A 23,723-nucleotide genomic window follows, 5' to 3' on the forward strand; every position below is an offset into this window, starting at 1 on the left:
AGGGATTTGAGCATCTGCAGAGTTTGGTATCTATAGGGGTAATTGGAACCCAATCTTCCATAGACACTGAGGGATGACTGCAATTACTTTATTAAAAATGGAAAAAAAACACATATTAATATAATTATAAACTAGTAAGTAATTATGAGTTGAGATGCCATTCTTCCACTGAGAATAACTTTTTGCAATGAAGACAGAATCTGCTTTAGATTATTTTGAAATCTGTTACTGCTGGCTGGTTTAGGTAATGTGTTGAGGAATCACAAAAAAGCTTAGAGGTGAAGCATGTTGTGTAGATTCGCCATGTCTATAATGGGAACAAGACAAAAATTGGTATCCATGTTGAGAATTTGCTGACCTTGTTTTTATAGACTTTCCCTTAATCTCACAACTATTTCCAAAAATTTATTTTCTGTCGTGGTGGGTTCAAATACACAACATAAACAATGACAAAAATTTCTCTGTGGTAGATACTTCGCTAACAAAACTTTAATGACATATAGTATATTATAAAAGAGTATTAGGTATGACACTTATAAATTATCCCTAAAATAATATATTCTAGTTAAATAGATATAAAAAAATCCACAGGTTACATCTATATAGTTATTACTATATAGGTGCTTGGTTATATTAAAATATCAGTTAGTGATTTATTGTTTTATTTTCCCCTAGTAAATAATGATTACTACTACTGTATTAATTTCCTAAGGCCTGATCATTCTCTGAGAAATAACAATTATAAACATAAATTATAAACAAATTTAACATTAATAATGCCTCTCTTCAATAACATAATTTATGTCAAAACCACTGTTTAAAAATAAAATTTTGTCTTCTGATGAGCTATTTTATAATAAATTTAGTGCGTTTCTGAATGGATGACTTAATACTCTGAAGACTTATAGGCATTATTTTTTAGCATTATCTTATTGCTCTTCTTAACAGAACACCTAAGAAATAACATTTAAGTAACACAATATACATTTTTTTACTACAGTTATAAACATTAATTGTAAGAATAGAGTGCATTTTATTTAGTTTTTAAAGAGCTTTATCTTTAGTACACAAATGATCAACTTGTCATAATATGACAATTTACTGATCACAAATATTTTAACCTATAGGCATAAAAGTCTAACATCTATAAAATGGGGACATTACTATATAAAAATTTGAAAGTATTAGCTTTTAAGTAAAATATTAGTTTCTTCATTATTATACACTGTTAAACTTAATGTAAGCCCCAACTTCTGGACTTATCCTAGATATACAATAATTTTCATTTCCATGTCTCTAAAATCTAAAATACTAAGTAAATTTTCCCTATTACTTTTGGTCAAAATAACTTAAAATATTAAAAGACAATTTAATGACAGTAACAACATTTTTATTTCCTAGAAAGTATTTGGTCTCTGATTTAAAGACATGAATAATAGAATGGTAACAACTTAAAAATGAACAAGATATACTAAAAATGACATTTTGGGCATCATATCTACATAGTAATTGTGACACAATTGTTTTCCTGATAACCGAGAGGCAATCATTAACTTTCATAAAGGGGCTTTCCATCGCTTTTAAAATGTAGAATTTAGCACTGTAAAGCAGAAACACTAAACATGCCAAAAAACCTAGGAAGTTACACGTAACCACAAATCTGCAAGTGAATCATTGTGCTGTAGATAGCAGGCCTTCCTAATGCAAATTGATCATAGTAAGGCTGAATTTATATAATTAAATTTCAAAAAAGACTACTATTTTAAAGCCATTTCAGATTCATAGCAAAACTGAGAGGAAGTTACAATGATTTTGTTATTCTTAAGATTATTTCATCATTATTAAAGAGTTATCCAGAATCTGACTACTAACATAGTAACGTTGATTAAATTATTTAAAAAATACCAAATAAAACATGTACATTATCTTTCAGGGTTTTTTTTTTTCTTTGATAGATATCCCACATATACACACAATCCTATTTCTTTGGGACTAGGATATAAATATAATTTAACTTGTGCTAAATGCTTTGGGTAACACAAGCATTTATTTACTGTAAAATAAAAATTCAACTGTCATTAAATCAGAATTTTGATTTCAGTCAGAAATGCAGTAAATTATGCCATAAGGAATAATTCGCACAAATTTTGTCTCAGACATTTTCTCAATGTGGTATTGTGAAGGGTAGCAATATTATCTGTAAAAAATTTAAAAATATATTTTTTTAAAGGTAATAGTGTATACTGATTTTGACAGTTTTCTTTCCGTAACTCATAACAAAAGCTACTTTTAAAAATTAGGTGATCCTGATAACTATTAAACTTTAATCAATGCATTAGGAAACAGGCCGCTGGTGATCTGATGCATAAGTTACTCTTTCCTTACTGTATTTTTCAGACCACTTGCGAGTCAGTTCTAGGTAAAGACCTGGTTTATGAGGACGATAATCTAGGTACACTGTATTACTGGTTCTTTTGGGAACAGCTTTTTCAATCTGAGTTCCTTCATGCCACTCATTAAAAGAGGTGATAGAAATTAAACTGGGGTGTGCCTGAAGTGCTGCATTCAGAGCAATTTCATAGTACTTCCCATTGATTCGGTTCCGAGTGTTTTGCGTGTTCCATGGACGGATGCTGGTATCTATGTATCCTGGGCCCACACTTGGGATAAATATTAAGTTGTATTTATCACAAAATAATTTTAGGCTAGCCCAATTTTGATGTGATGAGCCATAAGTAAAACCATTTGTGGCAAAATATGTGTAAATTCCATCAAAACCACTTTGAAGAATATCATGCTTATGTTTTTCTTCTACTAGAAGGGCAATAAACAATCCATCATAAGGAGAATTGCGAATACTCTGAGACCCTGAGGTGGTTAACAGATTGGCCCATTTTTCAGCCTTGGTGATATAGGAATCATAGACATAAAACATAGGAAGAGCATTGCCAGTCCTTGTCTTGTATCTGTAAAATGCCGGATGATTTCCATATCTAGAATATAAGCACATATAAAAGTGAAATGAATATTCACAACTAATTTGCCACATATAAAAATTGTTTATGTACTGAAAATAAAGGAATCAGTACAGTTTGAGCACATTGCTCCGTTTCTTGGGGGAATCAGTTATGTAAGTGTAATAATTAAAAATGTATTTTTAATTTACACATTAGAAAATGAGATACTGGATGCATTATCAAACAAGTGATTATCTCATACTGAAGTTTAGAAACTATGACTAATGCCATAAAAAGCCTATTATTTTCTACATTAATACATAAATTGCCTTTTTATGTATCAGTAATGTTTTACTGTTGCTGACAAGTTTCTTTGTAAGAGTATGGCATCTGTCACAGACTATTAGCAGTAAATTTTTTTCAAAAAATGAAGCCTGCATTAATAAATTCTTTCTTTTTGATCAGATTAGACATAAATGAAAATATCAGCTCTAGGTCACTGCAATAAAAGAAGCAGTTTACTTTTAATAATCTGAACCTTTTTTCAAACAAGATAAAGCCCCATATTCCTCGCGTTTCGAAAATAATGTCAACTTAGAATATCAAAATTACAGAAATCATACATAGCCTATAAACCTGTAAAATAGTGAAAATAGAAATCTTTCAAAAACAAAGCGAATTGCAAGGAACTTTAGCAATGTTCCTTGAAATGATGGCGATATTCATTCACTAACAATTTAATTTTATTAAAAATGACATCATAAACATTCAAATCTCAAATATAATTTAATGTACTATTCTTAAAACAGTAATTGTCAGTGGATAACAAAACAGTATTTATAAATATTGAATAAACTCACTTGTCTATAATATACTTGACATTTTTGTACATGTTTTGATCATCTCGATTGCTGTATGGTTCTATGTGAAAACTAACCTAGAACAAACAAAACAATCAATTAGGGGATAAATTATCTAAAATGTAAAATTAGAAGTATATTTCATATATTTAATAAAGTAACTGATATAATCACCTTAATTTAAGATGAATATTTACTGAATACAGAAACTACCAAAGAATTTTTACTAATAAAATTTACTGTTAAATAACATGCTGAACATCTTATACTTACTATCTTGGTTAATCTTCACAACTCCCTAAGGTATTTCTGTTTTCTTAGTGAGGTAATCAAAGATAGAGAGAATCTTAAAACAGGTTCAGTAAGTTGCTCAGGATCACCCAGTTTGCTGGAGGTAATACTGATAATCTGAATTGTGAGTTCAAATGCTTAACCACTGTGCAATGCTTCTTTTTATGTTTACTCCATATAAAAATATTTATCTTAAATATTTATAACCTACATAAGATATATAGGAAATACTCTATGTTCAGAAATATATTTCTTTTAGGAAAAAGACCAAAAAAATATGGTCCAGAAATATCTCAATTCTTTTCAGGCATGTGACCATTAAGCTTAAATTTAAATAAAGTCATTAGAAAATTTCTTTACATGATAAATTCTTCCATATCATTAAAACAACATTTTATAAAATAAGCTACATTTAATTCTATTAAAGAATTTATAATAAAATCACAAAATATCTACTAGTGTTATAAGGGACAATAATTTTCATAATGCCTAGGTTATTGTTATGGTTTAGATATCCCTTAGACTATATATATATATATATATATATATATATATATATATATACACACACACACACAGATATACATATATACGTTATATATATGTTGATATATGGAGAGCAGTAACTACGATTACTTTTAAAATACTGTGCACAGACTAAAATTTTTTAAATTAAGGGTAACTATACATAAATCAAGACAAACTAATTATGGCTAGTAAAGCCATTCTGTATGCCACTTCTAACTAGTAAGTTAAAAAATACAGAAGATACTTCTCTTGTGACAATCTATTACAGATTCATAAAACAAAGAACAAGGATGTTCACTTTTATTCCCAGTTTTACAGACTTACCAACATTAATTAAAAATCTTTACGGCAGTCTAAATAAATTTCTTTTTAGATACTGTTTTAATTTCAGGTTTTGGCTGTATGAGGTATTTATAAAACTAGAGACTTCTTTTGTTTGTTTTTGAGATGGAGTCTTGCTCTGTCACCTGGCTGGAGTGCAGTGGCATGATCTCGGCTCACTGTAACCTCCACCTCCTGGGTTCAAGTGATTCTCCTGCCTCAGCCTCCTGAGTAGGTGGGACTCCAGGTGTACATCACCGCATCCAGCTAATTTTTGTATTTTTACTAGACAGGGTTTCACCATGTTGGCCAGTACAGTCTCGATCTCTTGACCTCATGATCTGTCTGCCTTGACATCCCAAAGTGCTGGGATTACAGGTGTGAGCCACAAGACCTGGTCGAAACTAGAGACTTCTATTGTGATATGAAACTCCTCTATTTTCAATTACCTAATTAAAACGAAATGTATTTTACATTAATCAGTGCCACATGTTTTCACAGAATCAATTTTAAAGTTAAGTAGTATTTAATAAAAATATACTTTTCTACTTTAAACAAAATGAGATTGCAGTAATATTACAAAAAGAAGTTTTTGTCATAAAAAACTAAGGTCTAATTCATTTTCACAGAATATTGTTAGTATTGCTACGGTAGAAACTGCTAGGGCAGTTAGATTTCTCAGTAGTTTTGGTATTTGCTTTTTAAATTCAGTTGAAAGCAAACTGTCAAGTGTATAGGTATTGTCATACTATTATATGATGTTGCCTTGGGTAATTCTTCCTTCCAATATATCACTGTGTTTTCTAAATTTTCCATTTTATACATAAAGGACACCATATTTAAGCAGTATCCAACGTGAACTATATCAAAATGAATTTGCTTTTACAGCTGCAAACAACAAATAGCATGCTATTTTTGTAAAGAGCAGATATATATATATTTGCAGTAAATGCAAAAAGCTATTACTGATAAATATAAAATATTTTAAAATTTCCCTCATGTATTTCTAATTTCTTAATTATAATAAAATTACTTTGCAGTTTTAATTAATGATGCAATCTAGTCTCCATCTCTCTTCCATTTGGAAAAACTGATTAGATCAATTTTAAAATAAATTTTAAAATGACAGAATACTATAAATAAAATGAAATATCTGTTATCTTTAGATAATAAGAGTATAAACATTTCCTCATTTCGTGCTTTTAATTTTGATCTTTCCCATCTCTTCCCTACCCTGCATTTTAATAACCTTTAATAAATAAATTTTAATAAACAATATAAACTTTCTTAAACGAAAATCTGGTATTTTTCTCCTTCTCAAACTCCATTCCCTACTTTCACCCCTGTACACCACCCATTCCCTGCCACAACAAATATGAGGTAGGTCTTCCTACTCCTATGTGGTACCATGATGCCTCATACTTTTCTTACTGAAATTTACTTGTATTTGTGTCTGACCTCCAGTAGATTACAAAATATTTTAGGGACAGAGTTAATACTTTATTATTGTTAATACTGTAAGCATCTGGGACTGCATCTGGGACTGTATCTGGCACGCCGCAGGCACTAAATGAGTGAATGCAAGCATAAATAAATGGACTAATGATTCGCATGCAAAAACGAACAACAGTTAAACTCTTAAGTCTGTCATTTATACCGTATTTAGGTAAGATTCACAAGTTTTTAGGTAAGATTTAGGTAAGATTCAAAGGTTTTGCCATGGATTCACAGTATTCATTTAACAACTAGGAAAAAGAAAAAGGAGAGGCCATGACTAATATAACATGTTTCAAATGGAGGTGAAAATCATTTTAAAAAGAATCACAGATATATGCACATTTCACATGGTCGAAATCTGCAAAAGCCTGAAAAGTAGATAAAATGACTCTAGCGTCATATACAAAGAAACAATGGATGCTGATAAACCTAATACAAAAATGTGATTTCTGCATAAAGTAGAAAGAAAATGTGCTACTTTAAAATAACATACTAAATTTATTAAAATGCAAGAAGATTATCAGGGCTGAGTTGGTTCTTTCCCCTAAAATACGGACCAAAAAAAAAAAAAAATCACTGAATCTGCTTAATTTTCTTTTACTTAGATGAATGATTTAATTTAGTTAAGTTTTGATTAGAATATGCCATGTAATAAACAACCCCACAATCTCAGTGGCTCTAAAAGACAAACATTTGCTTCTTCAACATAAAAATCTATGAACTGGCTTATGATGTCTCTCAAATCAGTTCCATGTGTCTGTCATTCTGAGTTCTAGGCAGAAGGGGGCATGCTTTTCTCATAAAAGAGAATAGGAGCACAATCATGCAAGCACATAGTAAACATTACCTTTTCTCACTCCTCACAGCAAAAGCAAGCCATAAGGCCAAACCAACAAGAATGGGACAAGAAGTATACTTACTCTTTGCATGGAAGAAAAGGAAAAAACAGAATATTTGCTAAACAATGACAGAATATACCAAACATCTCTATCATGTCTCACTCAAAAAACTGTCCCATTGCTGTGTTCTTAATGGTGCAGGGGAGAAAGGGATCCAGGTCTGATTTTTTAAAAAATATATATTTTATTGCACTTTAGGCTCTGGGGTACATGTGAAGAACATGAAGGACTGTTGCATAGGTACATACATGGCAATGTCATTTGCTGCCTCCATCCCCATCACCTACATCTGGCATTTCTTCCCATGTTATCCCTCCCCAACTCCCTACTCCCCTGCAGTCCCTTCTTCCTTAGTCGCCCCCAACAGAGCCCAGTGTGGGATGCTCCCATCTCTGTGTTCATGAGTTCTCATTGTTCAACACCCACCTATGAGTGAGAACATGCGGTGTTTGATTTTCTGTTCTTGTGTTAGTTTGCTGAGAATGATGGTTTCCAGGTTCATCCATGTCCCTACAAAGGACACAAACTCATGGTTTTAATGGCTGCATAGTATTTCATGATGTGTATGTGCCATATTTTCCCTGTCCAGTCTATCACTGATGGGCATTTGGGTTGGTTCCAGGTCTTTGCTATTGCAAACAGTGCCACAATGAACATACGTGTGCATGTGTCTTTGTGATGGAACAATTTATAACCCAGTAATGGGATTGCTGGGTCAAATGGAATTTCTATTTCTAGGTCCTTGAGGAATCGCCACACTGTCTTCCACAATGGTTGAACTAGTTTACACTCCCACCAACAGTGTACAAGTGTTCCTATTTCTCCACATCCTCTCCAGCATCTGTTGTCTCCATATTTTTAAATGATTGCCATTCTAATTGGTGTGAGATGGTATCTCAATGTGGTTTTGATTTGCATTTCTCTAATGACCTATGATGATGAGCATTTTTTCATGTTTGTTGGCCTCATATATGTCTTCTTTTGAAAATTGTCTGTTCATATCCTTCACCTACTTTTGAATGGGTTTGCTTGTTTTTTTCTTGTAAATATGTTTTATTTCTTTGTAGATTCTGCATATTAGCCGTTTTTCAGATGGGTAGATTGCAAAAATGTTTTCCTATTCTGTTGGTTGCCAGTTGACTCTAATAATTGTTTCTTTTGCCATGCAGAAGCTCTGGAGTTAATTTATGACCCTCTTCACAGAACTGGAAAAAAACATCCTAAACCTCAAATGGAACCAAAAGAGAGCCCACATAGCCAAGTCAATTCTAAGCAAAAAGAACAAAACTGGACTTCAAACTATACTACAAGGCTACAGCAATCAAAACAGCATGGTACTGGTACAAAAACAGAGATATAGACCAATGGGAAAGAACAGAGACCTTGGAGGACACATCTACAGCCATCTGATCTTTGAAAACCTCACAAAAACAAGCAATGGGGAAAGGATTCCCTGTTTAATAAATGGTGGGGAAACTGGCTAGCCATGTGCAGAAAGCAGAAACTGAACCCCTTCCTGATACCTTACACTAAAATTAACTCCAGATGAATTAAAAGACTTATAAACATTAAGACCTAACACCATAAAATCCCTAGAAGAAAACACAGGCAAAACCATTCATGACATAGGCATAGGCAAGGACTTAATGACTAAAACACCAAAAGCATTGGCAACGAAAACTAAAATAGACAAACGGGATCTAATTAAACTCCAGCTCTGATTTTTATACTCTCCGCAAAACCAGCCTACTCAATGACAGTTATAAGTGCAACAGCCTTTTCTCTAGAAACATGCAGAGAAATATATTTTAAAAGTCTTGCTTTGAAAAAATGATTAAAATTTTAGTTTCACTCGCTTACACTTAAAAAAAAAAAACCCTAGTCACATTTGCTAAAGATAATGAAAAATAACTAAAGCACCAATCATTTGCTCTACTTGTAGGTTTGTTTAGAATTTAAAAGGCACTCACCTAAAATGACTCTTGGTTGAAGTTAACAAATCAAAATTACAATCACAAAATATTTAATGACTAATATGAGTAAAAACATTATGTAATCAAAATGAATGAGCTGTAACAAAAGCTTAACTGTGAGACACATTCATTCCCTAAAAATAACCCATCCCTAAACTAAAAGGAATAAAAATAAAGAAAAATTATTTTTACTTCCAAAATTAGAAAGAGTAAAAATTTAAAAAACCAAAAACCAAAAAACAAAAACTAATTAAAGGAGAAACACATCAATAAAGATTAAAGGAGAATTAATACATTAAAACCCTTAGAATATTTTTAAAATAAAATAAATGGAAGAGTTTTTTGGGGGAGGGCAGTAATCTAATTAATATTAATCAACATGCTGGAAAAAGAGCAGAGTATTCCCATGCTTTGAAGATTAGCCAGAAAAAAGAGATGTTACTAATGAACACATTCTACACTTAAAAGTTTTAGACGTGGTCAGTTACATGCATTGGAGGCTCCAATTTGTCAGCATACAACCTATAACTTCATTAATCTTTTCCCATCAGATTGCCTCAGCATATTAAGTAATATTAATAAGGTACTGTCATTCATTAAACATATCAAAATTTCCTTATATTAGCAAGAAAAAGGAAAGTTTGCCATTCTTAAAAAACAAAACAAAACCAACCAAACAAAAAAAAAAACACACAAAAAAAACAGAATTTACTATATTTTATTAAATTAGGAAAAATATCTGTTCCACAACAACAGAAATCATAGACAAATCCAATAATAAAACTATCTTATGACTTCATTGTCATTGTACAAATGAAGGGGATAAGCCAAGAAGATCAAGGAACTAATGTAAGACTTCAGTGCTACTCAGCTGGAACAAGCTCTAGTCTCATGATTCCAGGTCTATTCTTTGTCTATATATAGCTCCTCACCAGTAATGAGGCCAAGAAACTGTTCTAAAAATTTTTGAAAACATTGGTCTATGATATTCCAAGTTTTTCTGATCATTAGATATAAAATATGTAGCACAGAGAGATCAAGTATGTTGGCAATATTAAATAGGCAATTAGTAGTTGAGCTGGTCACACTCTCCTTCTACATAGACACTTTAAACAGAAGAAAAAGCCAGCCAATCCTCATATATCATAACATTTTCACTTTCTCTTTAAAAACTTCCTGAAAGCACTAAAAAATAGCCAGTTTCTTGAGTTCCCATCTCCCAGGATTTTGGCAGGGCCCTGACAGAAGAGCAGCCCTGGACTTCTTTTGTGGAAGATAAATCAATCACTTACCCAATCTTAGACTGGGTGCCAGAACCTGGAGGCTTGCCTATTTTCAGAATTCAAATGCCAATAAGAACTCACTGAAAGGCACCAAGGGACATGATAGGTGACAGCTCTTGGCTAGTTAGCTAATTTGAGAGATGCTGTCTTAACAGTTTCAGGATAGTAAATTAGAAAGAAGCAGCAGCTTTATGGACAAGAATGAAAAAATGCTTGCCTATTTAGCTCTTTCTCACTCCCTAGAGTTCCACTTCTACTCTCCAGTAACTACTCAGTTTCTTGATTGCAAAAGGAAAATTAATATAAAACTACGTTTAATATTTTTATTTGAAATGCAACATTTCAACATATCTTACAGGACTCAATTACCAGTATTGGACAAACCAAACTGTCCTCCATTAGAATATGACTACAAGAAGTTACAGAGCAAATAAAAAGCTTCAGCAAATTTTAAGAGTGGTAGCAATCTTGAGATCAGGGTAAATGGTCTCCAGTTGAAAGACACTAAATCACTTTTATTTTTGAGGTAGATTCTCACTTTGTTGCCCAGGCTGGAGTGCAGTGGCACAATCTCAGCTCACTGCAACTTCTGCTTCCCAGGTTCAAGTGATTCTCAAGCCTCAGCCTCTCAAGAAGTAGCTGGGACTACAGGTGTGCACCATTATGCCCAGCTAATTTTTGTATTTTAGTTGAAATAGGGTTTTAACTTGTTGGCCAGGCTGGTCTTGAACTCCTGGCATCAAGAGATCCACCTACCTTTGGCCTACCAAAGTGCTGGGATTACAGGCGAGAGCTACTGTGCCCAACCTCACATTTTCATTAAGATTTGCAAACACAATGCATTGAACAAGAAGGATAAACTCTGAGAAACACGAGCAAGCAGACAGTAAGAGTTACCTGATGTCCAAGGACACAGAATATAGAGGATAATACCAAAACAAAACAACAACAACAAAAAAATAAAGCAGTTTCATGAGGGCAAGATAATGAATAAATATTATTTTTACACCTGATTTTTTAAATTACATATTATATTCCCATATTAAGTGCCAGGACTCTATTCATCTCTTTCCCCATACTGAGGCTAATGTTATACTCTTTAATTTCCACCAATTTATAGTGTATGCTGTTATCTGGGACGACAAATTTTCCCCTCATTTTTTAAAAATTCTACTTTTAGAATTTTAAATTCATACTTGATTCTAACATATTTATAAACTTTGGAATTAGTTTATTAAATTCTGTCTTTAAAATCTCATTAGAATTTCTAACTATGATTGCATTAAATTTATAAATGTTATTAAAAGAAATAGAAATGTTTGCAAGATTGACTACTTCTGCAATTTTAATCTTTTCACCAAAGTCACGGAATGTCATATATGCAGGTCTTTCATATCTTTGGATAAAATCATACATACTTGATGTTATTTTCAGTGTACTCTTTGCCATTTTGTGCTGTACTATAGAAATCTTACTGAATTGTACATAGTTTCACTCCAGGCACCTTACAAACTCATTATTTCTAATCGTTGTAGACAATTTTCAGGGGTTTTGTAGGTATTTGCCATTTGCAAAAAAAAAAACAAAACCAAAATCATTTCATTTATAACTATTTCTTTTTGCATCTTTTAGTTAAACTGCTTTTAGAATCTCCTTAACAGTACTAAATCATAATCCTGTGCTGATCTTGGTTGAATGAGCATGACACTATTTTTTTTCCATCAGATATAGTGTTTGAAATAAAATACTAAGAAACACCCCTTTATCAAACTAAATAAATTTGGTTACTAAGGACTTTATTAATAATGAATTTTTATTTACTAAAATTTCCAGTATATGTTAAGATGATCATGTTTTACCTTCTTTAAATAATCAGTAAAGTTTTATTTACGAAGTGCTTACTCTGTGCCAGACAGAAATCTATGTTTTATATCTATTACCTCATATATTCTTTATAAGCACTCTGTATGTAAGGAAGGTTTTCTTGCTATTTCCATTTTATAAATGAAGAAACTGAGACATGAGTCATTTATATAGCTACAAAGTGGTTGAGCCAGATTGAATGCAGGCCTGAATTTAGATTCAGATTTCATATGCTTAGAACCATTGTTAAATCCTTGCTAATAAACATTTCTTATCAAAATCTCCTTTAGGAATTTTCAATCTATCATTATTGGTGAGATCAGTCTATAAGTTTCTTTCTTGTTCTATCCTTTTTTAAATAAAAATTGTGCTATTGTAGAATGAATTCAGAATTCTTCTGTGGTTGCGATTCTTCAGGATGGCCCCCCTGATATCCATCTCCTAGTATTCACAACTTTGCAGCTCCCTTCCACATTGTGCCAATGGGACAGAAGTGATAACATGTCACTGCAAAGATTTATGTCAAAAAACAAACAAACAAACAAAAAACAATTCTGCAGCCCTGATATTAGATTCTCTCTCAGATCTTTTACTCTAGTGAAGGCAGAGGCGCATATATAGAAGTACAGAGTCTCCCAGTTCATCTACAGCAAGGAACTGAGGCCTGTCAACCATCACTGAGGCCTGTCAACCATCCACTGTTAGTGGATCCTCCAGTTTCAGAAGACTGAAGCACCAGCTAATAGCTTACCTGTAAGCTCCTGAGAGACTCTGAACCAGACATTCCCAACTAAGCCCCACTTCCAGATGCTTGACCCTTAGAAATTGTGTGAGGTAACAAATGTTTATTGTTTTAAGCTACCAAGTTTTGGAATAATTTGTTACGCAGCAATAGATAGTGAGTATAGTTGATACTGTATTTCAATTATCATAAAAATCAACTATTCTGAATACAACTGACAGGTAAACCTGGTACTTTGGGGAAGACATTTGTTCAATTATCTTTTATACATTTTTTCTAGGGTAGTCAATTTAGATTCTTTAAATCTCTTTCTGGTTATATTTTTTGTGAATTTATTAGAATTAATGTTGCTATCTAATACATGACCAATTTTTAAAAAGTATTTTTGGATATTAAGAACAGTGCTTATTTACTTGCTATTTAGTAGAAAATTTTCCTTTGTAGTGCTATTTAATTCCTTTTAACCATCACTCCTGTTTGTTTCCATGATTCATTAATTTATGAAAGAAATAAAATCTTAGACTATGAGAAATGTTCCCTCATTTGTAACATACCTTAATTTCTGAATCAAATATACTTGATTTTCCACTATCTTCAAACTTTCACCTGTATTCTATATGTACACAGGTGTGTATTTGTATGTTTGTGCATGTTAAATAAGGTTTATATGAAAATTGGATTTCGAAAAATATTTGAGTAAGTTTATTTTTTAACTACTTTATAGATATGTAAAGTTATATGGCAATACTACTAGATTTTAGTAGATGTTTGACATCTAAGATATTTAGACACATAAATCTTCACTACTTATTATCTTCACAAAAGAACCTTCCAATTCCTCTTTTCTACAATAAAATAAAAAAATAAATATAAAACATGATTAGAAACACAGTAAAGAATCTAAAATATAATATAGAAAAGATTGAAATTCCTATTAATTACAGAAATTTTCTGTATGAAATATAGGATTTAAAAGATTCTAAGTCCTTACCATTTTTAATTAAAATAACTATTTCAAAAATTGTTATTACTATCCTCTTGTCCAAAAGAATTAACTTATGTATATCTTGAAAATAAAATAAAATACCTTCAGGTTATATTTATGAGCTTTATCCAAAATAGTGGGTACCAAGTTGTCAGTAGGTTCTCCATTTTCATCATTTAAATTAGGTGGGTACCAAGAGAGGGCTAGTACACCTAATAGAAAAGACCAAAAACAAAGGGAAAAGACAGGAACATGAATGCAGATATTCTTAAAAGGGCATAGTAAGTACCAAATAGTTAACAATAAAAGAATATATTTACACAAGGTGGTTTTGTTAAGTTCCTTCAGAATACATAGGGTTATTTGATTTCTTTGTCAATATTTATGACCTCTTTAGGTCATAAAAAGGCTTTTGTAAAAGTTAACAGACTTTATTTTAGAGTAAGTTTTAGGTTTACATAAAAATAGCAACATATGGAGTTCTCATGTACTCTTTTTCCTACCTGCCCCCACTCTCCACATGGTTTTCCCTATTACTAACATCTTTCATTGGTGTGGTATGTATGCTACAATTGACGACCCAATATTGAAAGATTTTTATTAACTTAAGTCCATAGTTTATATTATGGTTCACACTTTGTGTTGCACATTTCAACAGGTTTTGACAATTCCATTATACCATATGCCCTCCATTACAGTAGCAGACAAACTAGCTTTACAGGCTCTATAAACCCGCTGTGCAATACTGATTCAACCCTGTTCCGTCTCCCCCTCACCCCTAGCAATAACTGAGCTTTTTACTGCCTATAACTTTGTCTTTTCTGGAATGTAATGTAGTTGCAATCATAAAGTATGTAGCTTTTTAGAACTGGCTTCATTTGTTTAGCAACTTGCATTTTTTTTTTGACAGTTCATTTCTTATTGCTGCATAATATGCCACTGTATGTATGTTTATACATTCACCTAATGAAGGACATCTTGGTTGCTTCTGATTTTTGGCAATTATGAATAAAACTGCTATCAACATTTGTATGCTGTTTTTGTGTAGATCAATATCTTTTAACAGAAGATTTGAACATAATGAAATTATTACTGCTCCTCTCTGTAGTGCCTGCCTACTTATTTTTAAACTAATAAATTACATGTTAGAAGCATAAATTACATAGAAATCACAAACTAGAGACAGAATATTTAAGATCAATTAATTCAAAGCCTTGTTATATATATATAAAGAAATGGACAGTCATTAGAAAGATTGCACTAATTTCTAGATAAATCAATAGACTCTTTAAGACAGGGAAATAAATAACAATGGTACCAAAAGGAAGCATGTGGAAATCAAGAAATTGAAGGAAAGAAACTGCCAGAAAACTACATTTTAAGACCTAAGTTTTGTGCTAGCCATGCCATGTCCAAGTAAGTCCCATCTAGGGCAACAAAATCAAAGTTAACAAAAATAATGCCTATGTCCCCAATCTACTCTGAAAAGAAGAATGATAACTAGAACAAAAGATGGAAAAAACAAGCTATTACATATGAGGCTTCAGGGAAACTCTGGCTAGCCAGAGGGAGGCAAAGCCTAGAGAGGAATGCTGGTGAGAAAAGTGTCTGGAAACAATTAATCCAACATTTTATAAGCGATCACTTATAATCTTGTAAGATTACTAGCCCAGTTTATAAGAAGAATCACCAAAGAAAATAAGAAAGACAACAAAAGTTGTATCAACATGAGACCAGCAAAAAATTATTTTATGCAAAAAAGAAAAAAATTATAAATAAATATTAAACAACAGAAAGACTATGCCATGAATCACATGAAAATTATAAGCAATGTATTCTTCCATAAAAGTAAAAATAAAACAAGACTCTTGTTTCTAAAAATAGTGGACTAGTTTAAAATAACAGTTGGTCTAATAGTAGACCAATCACTCTCCATGAAAATAACCATTATTATTACATAAAACACGAGGAGAAAATGTCTTAAAGTCAAAGAGCTGAAAAGTATAACAAACTTCCTGGCCGAATTGAAGGAAAAATGTGAACCCAGAAAGATAAGTGAGCAAGGATCTGTTTCCCCCAAGCAAAATTAACAGACATAAACCAACTCTCAAAACAGTGAAGTAAACTGCAAGTTCACAATGCTTGCACAGTCCTCTAGCCTTAAACCTAATTTAAGGTAACCCAGAAATGGTATTCCAAACAGTCACCAGGCAAAAGCAAAGGAAATCCTTTCTGGACAAAGGCATCTTCTTCTTGGGCCTCAAATTATTTACAAAAAGTATTTTTTTAAAAAAACAATAAATAGTATATAATTAAAGAAAGATAAGGAAGAACAGAAAGAAATAAAACACCATGCACGAGAATCAGCAGAAACAAGACAACAGAAACAACCTGTGAAAACTTTAGATATTGCCATTACACATACTTTTAAAAATTACGTTCATAGTTTAAAAGAGAAAAGATAAAAAGCACTTACCTTGAAAAATTCAGAAAATTGTTATTTTTGTTCTTTTCCTAATTCATCTACTATTTTGCATTTGTTTTAGTGAGAGGCAGGGCAGTATAGTAGAATACATTTAAATATCTCACCACTTTTCAGCTACGTGAACTAAGGGCAAGTTAACTTCTTGCTTCTGTGGCCTCACCATCAAAACACACGTAATTCTTACCTTTCATGATATATTTTAGGTACACAAATAAAATTCCATTTAATAGACTATAATACTCAATAAATATTGGTCCAACTACTCTGTTTTTTTCTCATATTTTTCCCTCCCTCTTCAACCATACCCCTCTCCTAGTATGCACACACACGCACACACACAATCTTTTCTATCTTTTTTTTTTTTTCCCTTTTTTGAGATGGGATTCTTGCGCAATCACCAGGCTGAAGTTCAGTGGCGTGATCTTGGCTCACTGCAACCTTTGCCTCCCAGGTTCAAAGGATTCTCCTGCCTCAGCCTCCCCAGTAGCTGAGATTACATGAATGCACCACCACGCCTGGCTAATGTTTGTATTTTTAGCAGAGATGGGGTTTCATCATGTTGGCCAGGATGGTCTCAATGATCTGCCCACCTGATAATCCACCCACCTCGGCCTCCCAAAGTGCTGGGATTACAGGCATGAGCCACTGTGCCAGCAGATGTTTTGCAACTTAATACTATGATCTCCATTGCACCATTTCTTTACTCTTTTCCTCCAGCTTGATCACATTCTAGTCTTATGCTATCCAAAATAATGCCCAGATCTACCATATAAATTAAAATTTAATTTAGTTTTCTTGCACAAACAACTAGCTACATTTCAAGTGTTCAATAGCCACATATGACCATGTATCTACTGTATTTGACAGCACACATATAGAACATTTTCATCATCACAGAAAATTCTACTGGACAGCACTGCCAGATTATTCTAATTCTCCTAATAAACTAACCACCTCATTCTTGGTCTAGTAATTTCTCTTCCCCTTTTACCCTCTTTGCAAGTATTCTATATGACTTGGGAGGAATGTTCTTTCTTCTCTCTTACAATGTTATGTTTCAGCTTCTTTATTGCATCAATTATGACTTCCAGATATCTAATTCTATCCCTATACTGTGATCCACAGTCCAATTAATCATTAGACAGTGATGTATAGCACTGAATAAATACTAGCCTGGGAATCATGCCAGTGATTGTCTTACTTCTGAGGAGTGTTGGCAATTTACAATGGCCATGAATCCTTGATAGTAACCAGAGAAGTATCTATAAAATAAGCTAACTGAGTATCACTTATAAGTAAAATCTACTACTCTGTATTTCTGTCATCCTAATTACTTAGCAAATTCTAGGATGCTCTTTGAAGTCCAATCTTAAAATATTACCAAACTAATTATAAACAATCATGTCATGTTGCTCATGTCATCCTTCCATATCTCTTATTACAGGACCTTCAAGATAACTGATAGTCAAATTTTTGCTGTTGTTAGTAAAGTGATACATTCAAGTAACAGTTAAGAATATAGGGTAAAAAATCAGATAGGCCTAGAGAATTGAGTCCTTATTCTGTTACTTGATAGATATATATCTTTAGATAAATTATTTTACAAAAGTTTTCACATCTGTAAAATGAAGGATAAGTTCACTTGATAATCCAAACGTTTGTTTTAAAAAGCACAAATAAGAAAATGCATCGCACGAAGTAAAAACACCAAAAAAGTGATTACAAATAACATTGAATAACAAGAAGACAGTATAATTATAGATAAACTTGGATACCTTGAGCCCCTAAAAATTTGTTATATGTTCATAGGAAACTTAGTGCCTCTTTTAAACATTTCAGACACTCTTTCAAACTAAAACTTTAAGAGAAAAAAAGGCAAGATCATTTTCAGACATAAACACAACCATCACTGTGCTACTCAGGGTGACACACCTTTAAAAAACCATTAAAAGGTACAGAAAAAAGCAAGAAAAAACAATTTACTGCCGAGAGACAAAGCAATCAATAGAACCAGACTCACATATGAGACAGATGTTGGAATTATCAGAGAGAGAATTTACAATTATTGTAATAAATATCATAAAGGATCTAATGGGAAAAGTACCTAACACACAATTTTGGTAAGAAAGTTCAGGAGACGAGGTCGAGAGATCGAGACCATCCTGGTCAACATGGTGAAACCCCGTCTCTACTAAAAATACAAAAAACTAGCTGAGCGTGGTGGCGCGTGCCTGTAATCCCAGCTACTTAGGAGGCTGAGGCAGGAGAATTGCCTGAGCCCAGGAGGTGGAGATTGCGGTGAGCCGAGATCGCGCCATTGTACTCCAGCCTGGGTAACAAGAGCAAAACTCCGTCTCAAAAAAAAAAAAAAAAAAAAAGAAAAAGAAAGTTCAGGAGAGATGTGGAAACTATAAGAACAAATAGGAATAGAACAGAGGCCTCGGAGGAAATGCCACACCTCTACAACATCTGATCTTTGACAAACCTCACAAAAACAAGCAATGGGGAAACAATTCCCTGTTTAATAAATGGTGTTGGGAAAACTGGTTAGCCATCTCCAGAAAGCTGAAACTGGACCCCTTCCTAACACCTTATACAAATTAACTATAGATGGATTAAAGATTTGAACATAAGACCTAACACCATAAAAACCCTAGAAGAAAATCTAGGCAATACCATTCAGGACATAGGCATAGGCAAAGACTTCATGACTAAAACACAAAAAGCAATGGCAATGGCAATGAAAGCCAAAATAGACAAATGGGATCTAATTAAACTCCAGAGCTTCTGCACAGCAAAAGAAACTATCATTAGAGTGAACCAGCAACCAACAGAATGGGAAAAATTTTTTGCAATCTACCCATATGACAAAGGGCTAATATCCAGAATCTACAAAGAACTAAAACAAATTTACAAGAAAAAAACAACCCCGTCAAAAAGTGGGAAAAGGGTATGAACAAACACTTTTCAAAAGAAGACATTTATGAGGCCAACAAACATGAAAAAATGCTGGTAATCACTGGTCATTAGAGAAATGCCAATCAAAACCACACTGAGATACCAGTTAGAATGGCGATCATTTTTGACTTAAATGATCGCCATTCTAACTGGCTTATTTTGCTTAACATCATCAAGTTTCATTCATGTTGTAGTATGAGTCACAATTTCTTTCCTTTTAAAGACTCAATAATATTCTATCATACAATATATATCAAATTTTTGTTTATCCATTCATTCATCCATGAACACTTAATTGGCTGCCAATTCTTGATATTGTGAGTAATACCAATACAAACTTGAGTGTAAAAATATCTCATTGAGCTCCTGATTTAAATTATTTGGGGTATACATCTAGAATTAGAAGTGCTGAATGATATGGTAATTCTATTAATATAAATGTTTTATACTGCTATTGGTGGAATTTTCTCTGCATCATATTTTGTAATTGGTCCTTGGTGGCATAAAGAAAAATATATTCAATTTTGTTATTTCCTATGTTTTTTTTTATCAGTGGTTCTCAAGCTTGGTTGCATATTAAAGGCATCTGGGAGCTTTAAAAAAAAATTTTTTTTTTAAAGGAGAAATACCTAATGTAGATGACAGGGGATGAATGCAGTAAGCCACCATGGCATTCGTATACCTATGTAACAATCCTGCACGATCTGCACATGTATCCCAGAACTTAAAGTATAATAATAATAATAAAAAGAAATAAAGAAAAGTTTTAAATGAAGAAAACAAAACAAAAAAAAGAACAAATAAAACAGGCTAGGTGCAGTGGCTCACACCTGTATTCTCAGCACTTTGGGAGGCTGAGGTGGGTAGATCATGAGGTCAGGAGTTTTAGATCAGCCTGGCCAAGATGGTGAAATGGCATTTCAACTAAAAATACAAAAATTAGCTAGGTGTGGTGGTGAGCACTTGAAATTCTAGATACTTGGTAAGCTGAGGCAGATAATTGCTTGCTCCCAGAAGGAGCCACTGTACTCCAGCCTGACAGGGCAAGACTCAGTCTCAAAAAAAAAAAAAAAAAAAAAAAAAAAAAAAAAAAAAAAAAAAAAAGAATAAATAAAACAGAAATGCCAGGGATGAAAAACTATTTAAAGAGATGAATTAGTTCCTTTAATAAGTTCAGTGATAGAGCTGAGAAGATAATCAGGAAACTTCAAGACAAGTCAAAAGAAATTACTTTACCCAAATTACCATGAGAAAAAAGACTGGGGAAAAGAATAGAACAATGCATCTAGTAGTTGTGAAATAAATATCAAAGTTCTACTACACATGTAAATGGAAACCCAGAAGAGATAGAAGGTTCACCTGAAAAAACAATCGGGCTGGGCGCAGTGGCTCAGACCTGTAATCTCAGCACTTTGGGAGGCTGAGGCAGATGGATCTTAAGGTCAGGAGCTCAAGACCATCCTGGCCAACATGGTGAAACCCTGTCTCTACTAAAAGCACAAAAACTAGTTGGGAGTAGTGGTGCGCACCTGTAGTCCCAACTACTTGGGAGGCTAAGGCAGGAGAATAGCTTGAACCCCGGAGGCAGAGGCTGCAGTGAGCTGAGATCGCACCACCACACTCCAGCCTGGCAACAGAGCAAGACTCCTTCTCAAAAAAAGAAAAAAATAATCACTAAGAGTTTTGCAAAATTAATGAAGACACAAAGCAACAGATTAAAAAATTCAGAGAATATCAAGAAGGATAAATACCAAAGGCAACAGGAACAACAACTAACCATATCATTTTCAGACTATAAAAACCAAAACATAAAAAAAGAGAAAACGAAAAAAATTAAATGCAGTCAGAAAACAATAACAACAAACATATCCATACAGGAAAATGAGGATATAAAAGATCCTTTTAAATTACAGCACACTAATCATCAGAAACCATGAAAGACAGAAGACCGAAGAAAAAGAATAAAAAAAGAAATGGAGTAAATTTTCAAAATTTCAAAAGAAAACAATTCCCAAAAACCTGCCCATTTAGAATTCCACAGCAGATGAAAAATCTTTCAAAATAAAGAATACAAACAAAATTCGAAAGTATTCATTGCAAGGAGACAAGTAAAACAAGAAAAGTTAAAAGAAATTTTTAAGAGCAAGAATATGATACTAGACATTCACTTAGATCTACCTTAAATATAGAGGGGAAAACTAGAAATGAAATCAATGTAAAAAACATTCTTACTTTCAATAACGATGAAAAACAACTGATTATCAAAAGCAGTGATCAGCAAACTATGACCCATGGGCCAAATCTTGCCTTTTGCAGGCCAATTCATCTATATGTTCGTTTATCTATTGATTATGCCATTTCTACACGATAAGGAGAGAGCTGAGTGTGGTATGCAAAGAGAGTGAGGGACTCACAAAATTAGAAGTATGTATTCGGTGGTCCTTTAGAGAAATGTTTCCAACCTCTGGTCTACAGCAATGATAGTAAAATATCATGTCTTATTTGACAGAATTATGACAATAGCAAAGTATGGAAGAGACACACTGGGAATATCAGTGATGAAGACCTTACATTATACATGAAGCATGTATCGTTTGCGTTTGCAAGTAGAGAGTGATTATATAAAGATATATTTGAAAACTTCTGAGTTAATGACAAAAAAGAAAAAAGTTATAAATGATAAGTAAATACTGCAGACTAAATGTTATCACAAAAATTGTTCAACTAGTGGAAAAGAAAACAGAAAAAAAAGAAAAAAAGGAAACAAAGAACAAAACATGAAGCTGTCAACAAGATGGTTGATTTCATCAATCCAACCATATCAATAATCGTATTAGGTACAAATAGTATAATGGCACCAAGTTAAAATACAATTTTTATGTTGTATTAAAAAAAGGAGAACCCAACCATATGCAATGTACAAGAAAAACACTTCAAAGACATAGATAAAATAAAAGAATGAAAAAGATATACCTAGCAAACACTCATCAAGGAAAACTAGACAGTTATATTAATGTCAAAGCAGACTTCAGAACAAATAAAATTAGCAGAAATAAATGGGAATATTATACAGTAAGAAAGTATTCAATTATCCAAAAATCATAACAATCCTAAATGTTTAATGCCCTTAACAAAAGATCTTTGCGACCTATGGAAAAAAAACTGACAGATCTGAAGAGAGAAACAGACATATTCACAAATTTGTTTGGACTCTTCAACATTCCTTTACCGGTAGACAGTAAACAAGTAGACAGAAAATCTTCAAGGATAGAGAAGACCTTAGTATACTAGGAAGAACCAGAACCAATTCAAATTTATAAAGTACTTCATTCAACAACAGCAGAGTACACGTGTTCTTCTAGGGAAAATCAACGAAACCAAAGGTTGGGCATCTATAGCAATATGAAAGCTTTATAGAATATCACCACTCCACAGTCATAAACGTAAACTTTAAACTTAATGCAAATAGTTATTATAAAAGGAAAATTTATGACATCGTATTTGATGTTATTAAGTACATTTAAATATTATGCATCTAATTCATCTCGCTGTAACTTCTACTTTTATGTACACATTTTTTTAAGGTAGAAAATTCAGAAATAAGAATTGTAACCTTACTAAAACAAATACTTCATACTTTCAGGAAATATTCTAATGTTGACATCCGTCTGGTGTTTGTGAAACAAGAATGATGAAAACAAAGGAAGAACTTGCTCATCTTATGTCCCCAGAATCTAGCACAAACTTGGAACGTCATGGAAAGTCAAACAATATTTACTGCTAAACTGAAACAAAGGAAAGATAATTTTAAAGTCATAGAGTACATTATGGTTTGCTAAATGTAGCAGTCCTCTATTTCGCCATAACAAATTAATAGAAATTTAGTTGCTTAAAACAACGTAAATTTATAATCTTACAGTTTTGCATGTCAGAAGTGATGACATGTGTTTTAATATGTGAAGATCAAGGCTAGGTGTTGGACTGGATGCCATCCCTTTCTGGAGGCTCTAGGAAAGAATCCTTTCCTTGACATTCAAGCTTGTAGAGGCTACCATATTCTTTGGCTCATGAACTTCTTGTG

At 32.7% G+C, this 23,723-nt stretch overlaps 1 protein-coding gene across 3 annotated transcripts in view; it reads right to left on the reverse strand.

Moving 5' to 3' along the window:
- Positions 1-425: 425 nt before the first annotated feature.
- The window catches only part of MANEA (mannosidase endo-alpha), a 38,189-nt gene continuing 14,891 nt past the window's right edge, over positions 426-23,723 (reverse strand). For all 3 annotated transcript variants that reach the window (XM_039467938.2, XM_074397690.1, XM_074397691.1), the window contains exons 3-5: positions 14,302-14,411; positions 3,818-3,894; positions 426-2,993 (exon numbers count right to left, since the gene is read on the reverse strand). In XM_039467938.2, the coding sequence (XP_039323872.1) occupies positions 2,336-2,993; positions 3,818-3,894; positions 14,302-14,411 (845 nt within the window). In that variant the 3' untranslated portion in view covers positions 426-2,335. The remainder of the gene's footprint in view (positions 2,994-3,817; positions 3,895-14,301; positions 14,412-23,723) is intronic.

The sequence above is a fragment of the Saimiri boliviensis genome, chromosome 4, assembly GCF_048565385.1.
Source record: "Saimiri boliviensis isolate mSaiBol1 chromosome 4, mSaiBol1.pri, whole genome shotgun sequence".
Taxonomy (NCBI): Eukaryota; Metazoa; Chordata; class Mammalia; order Primates; family Cebidae; genus Saimiri; species Saimiri boliviensis.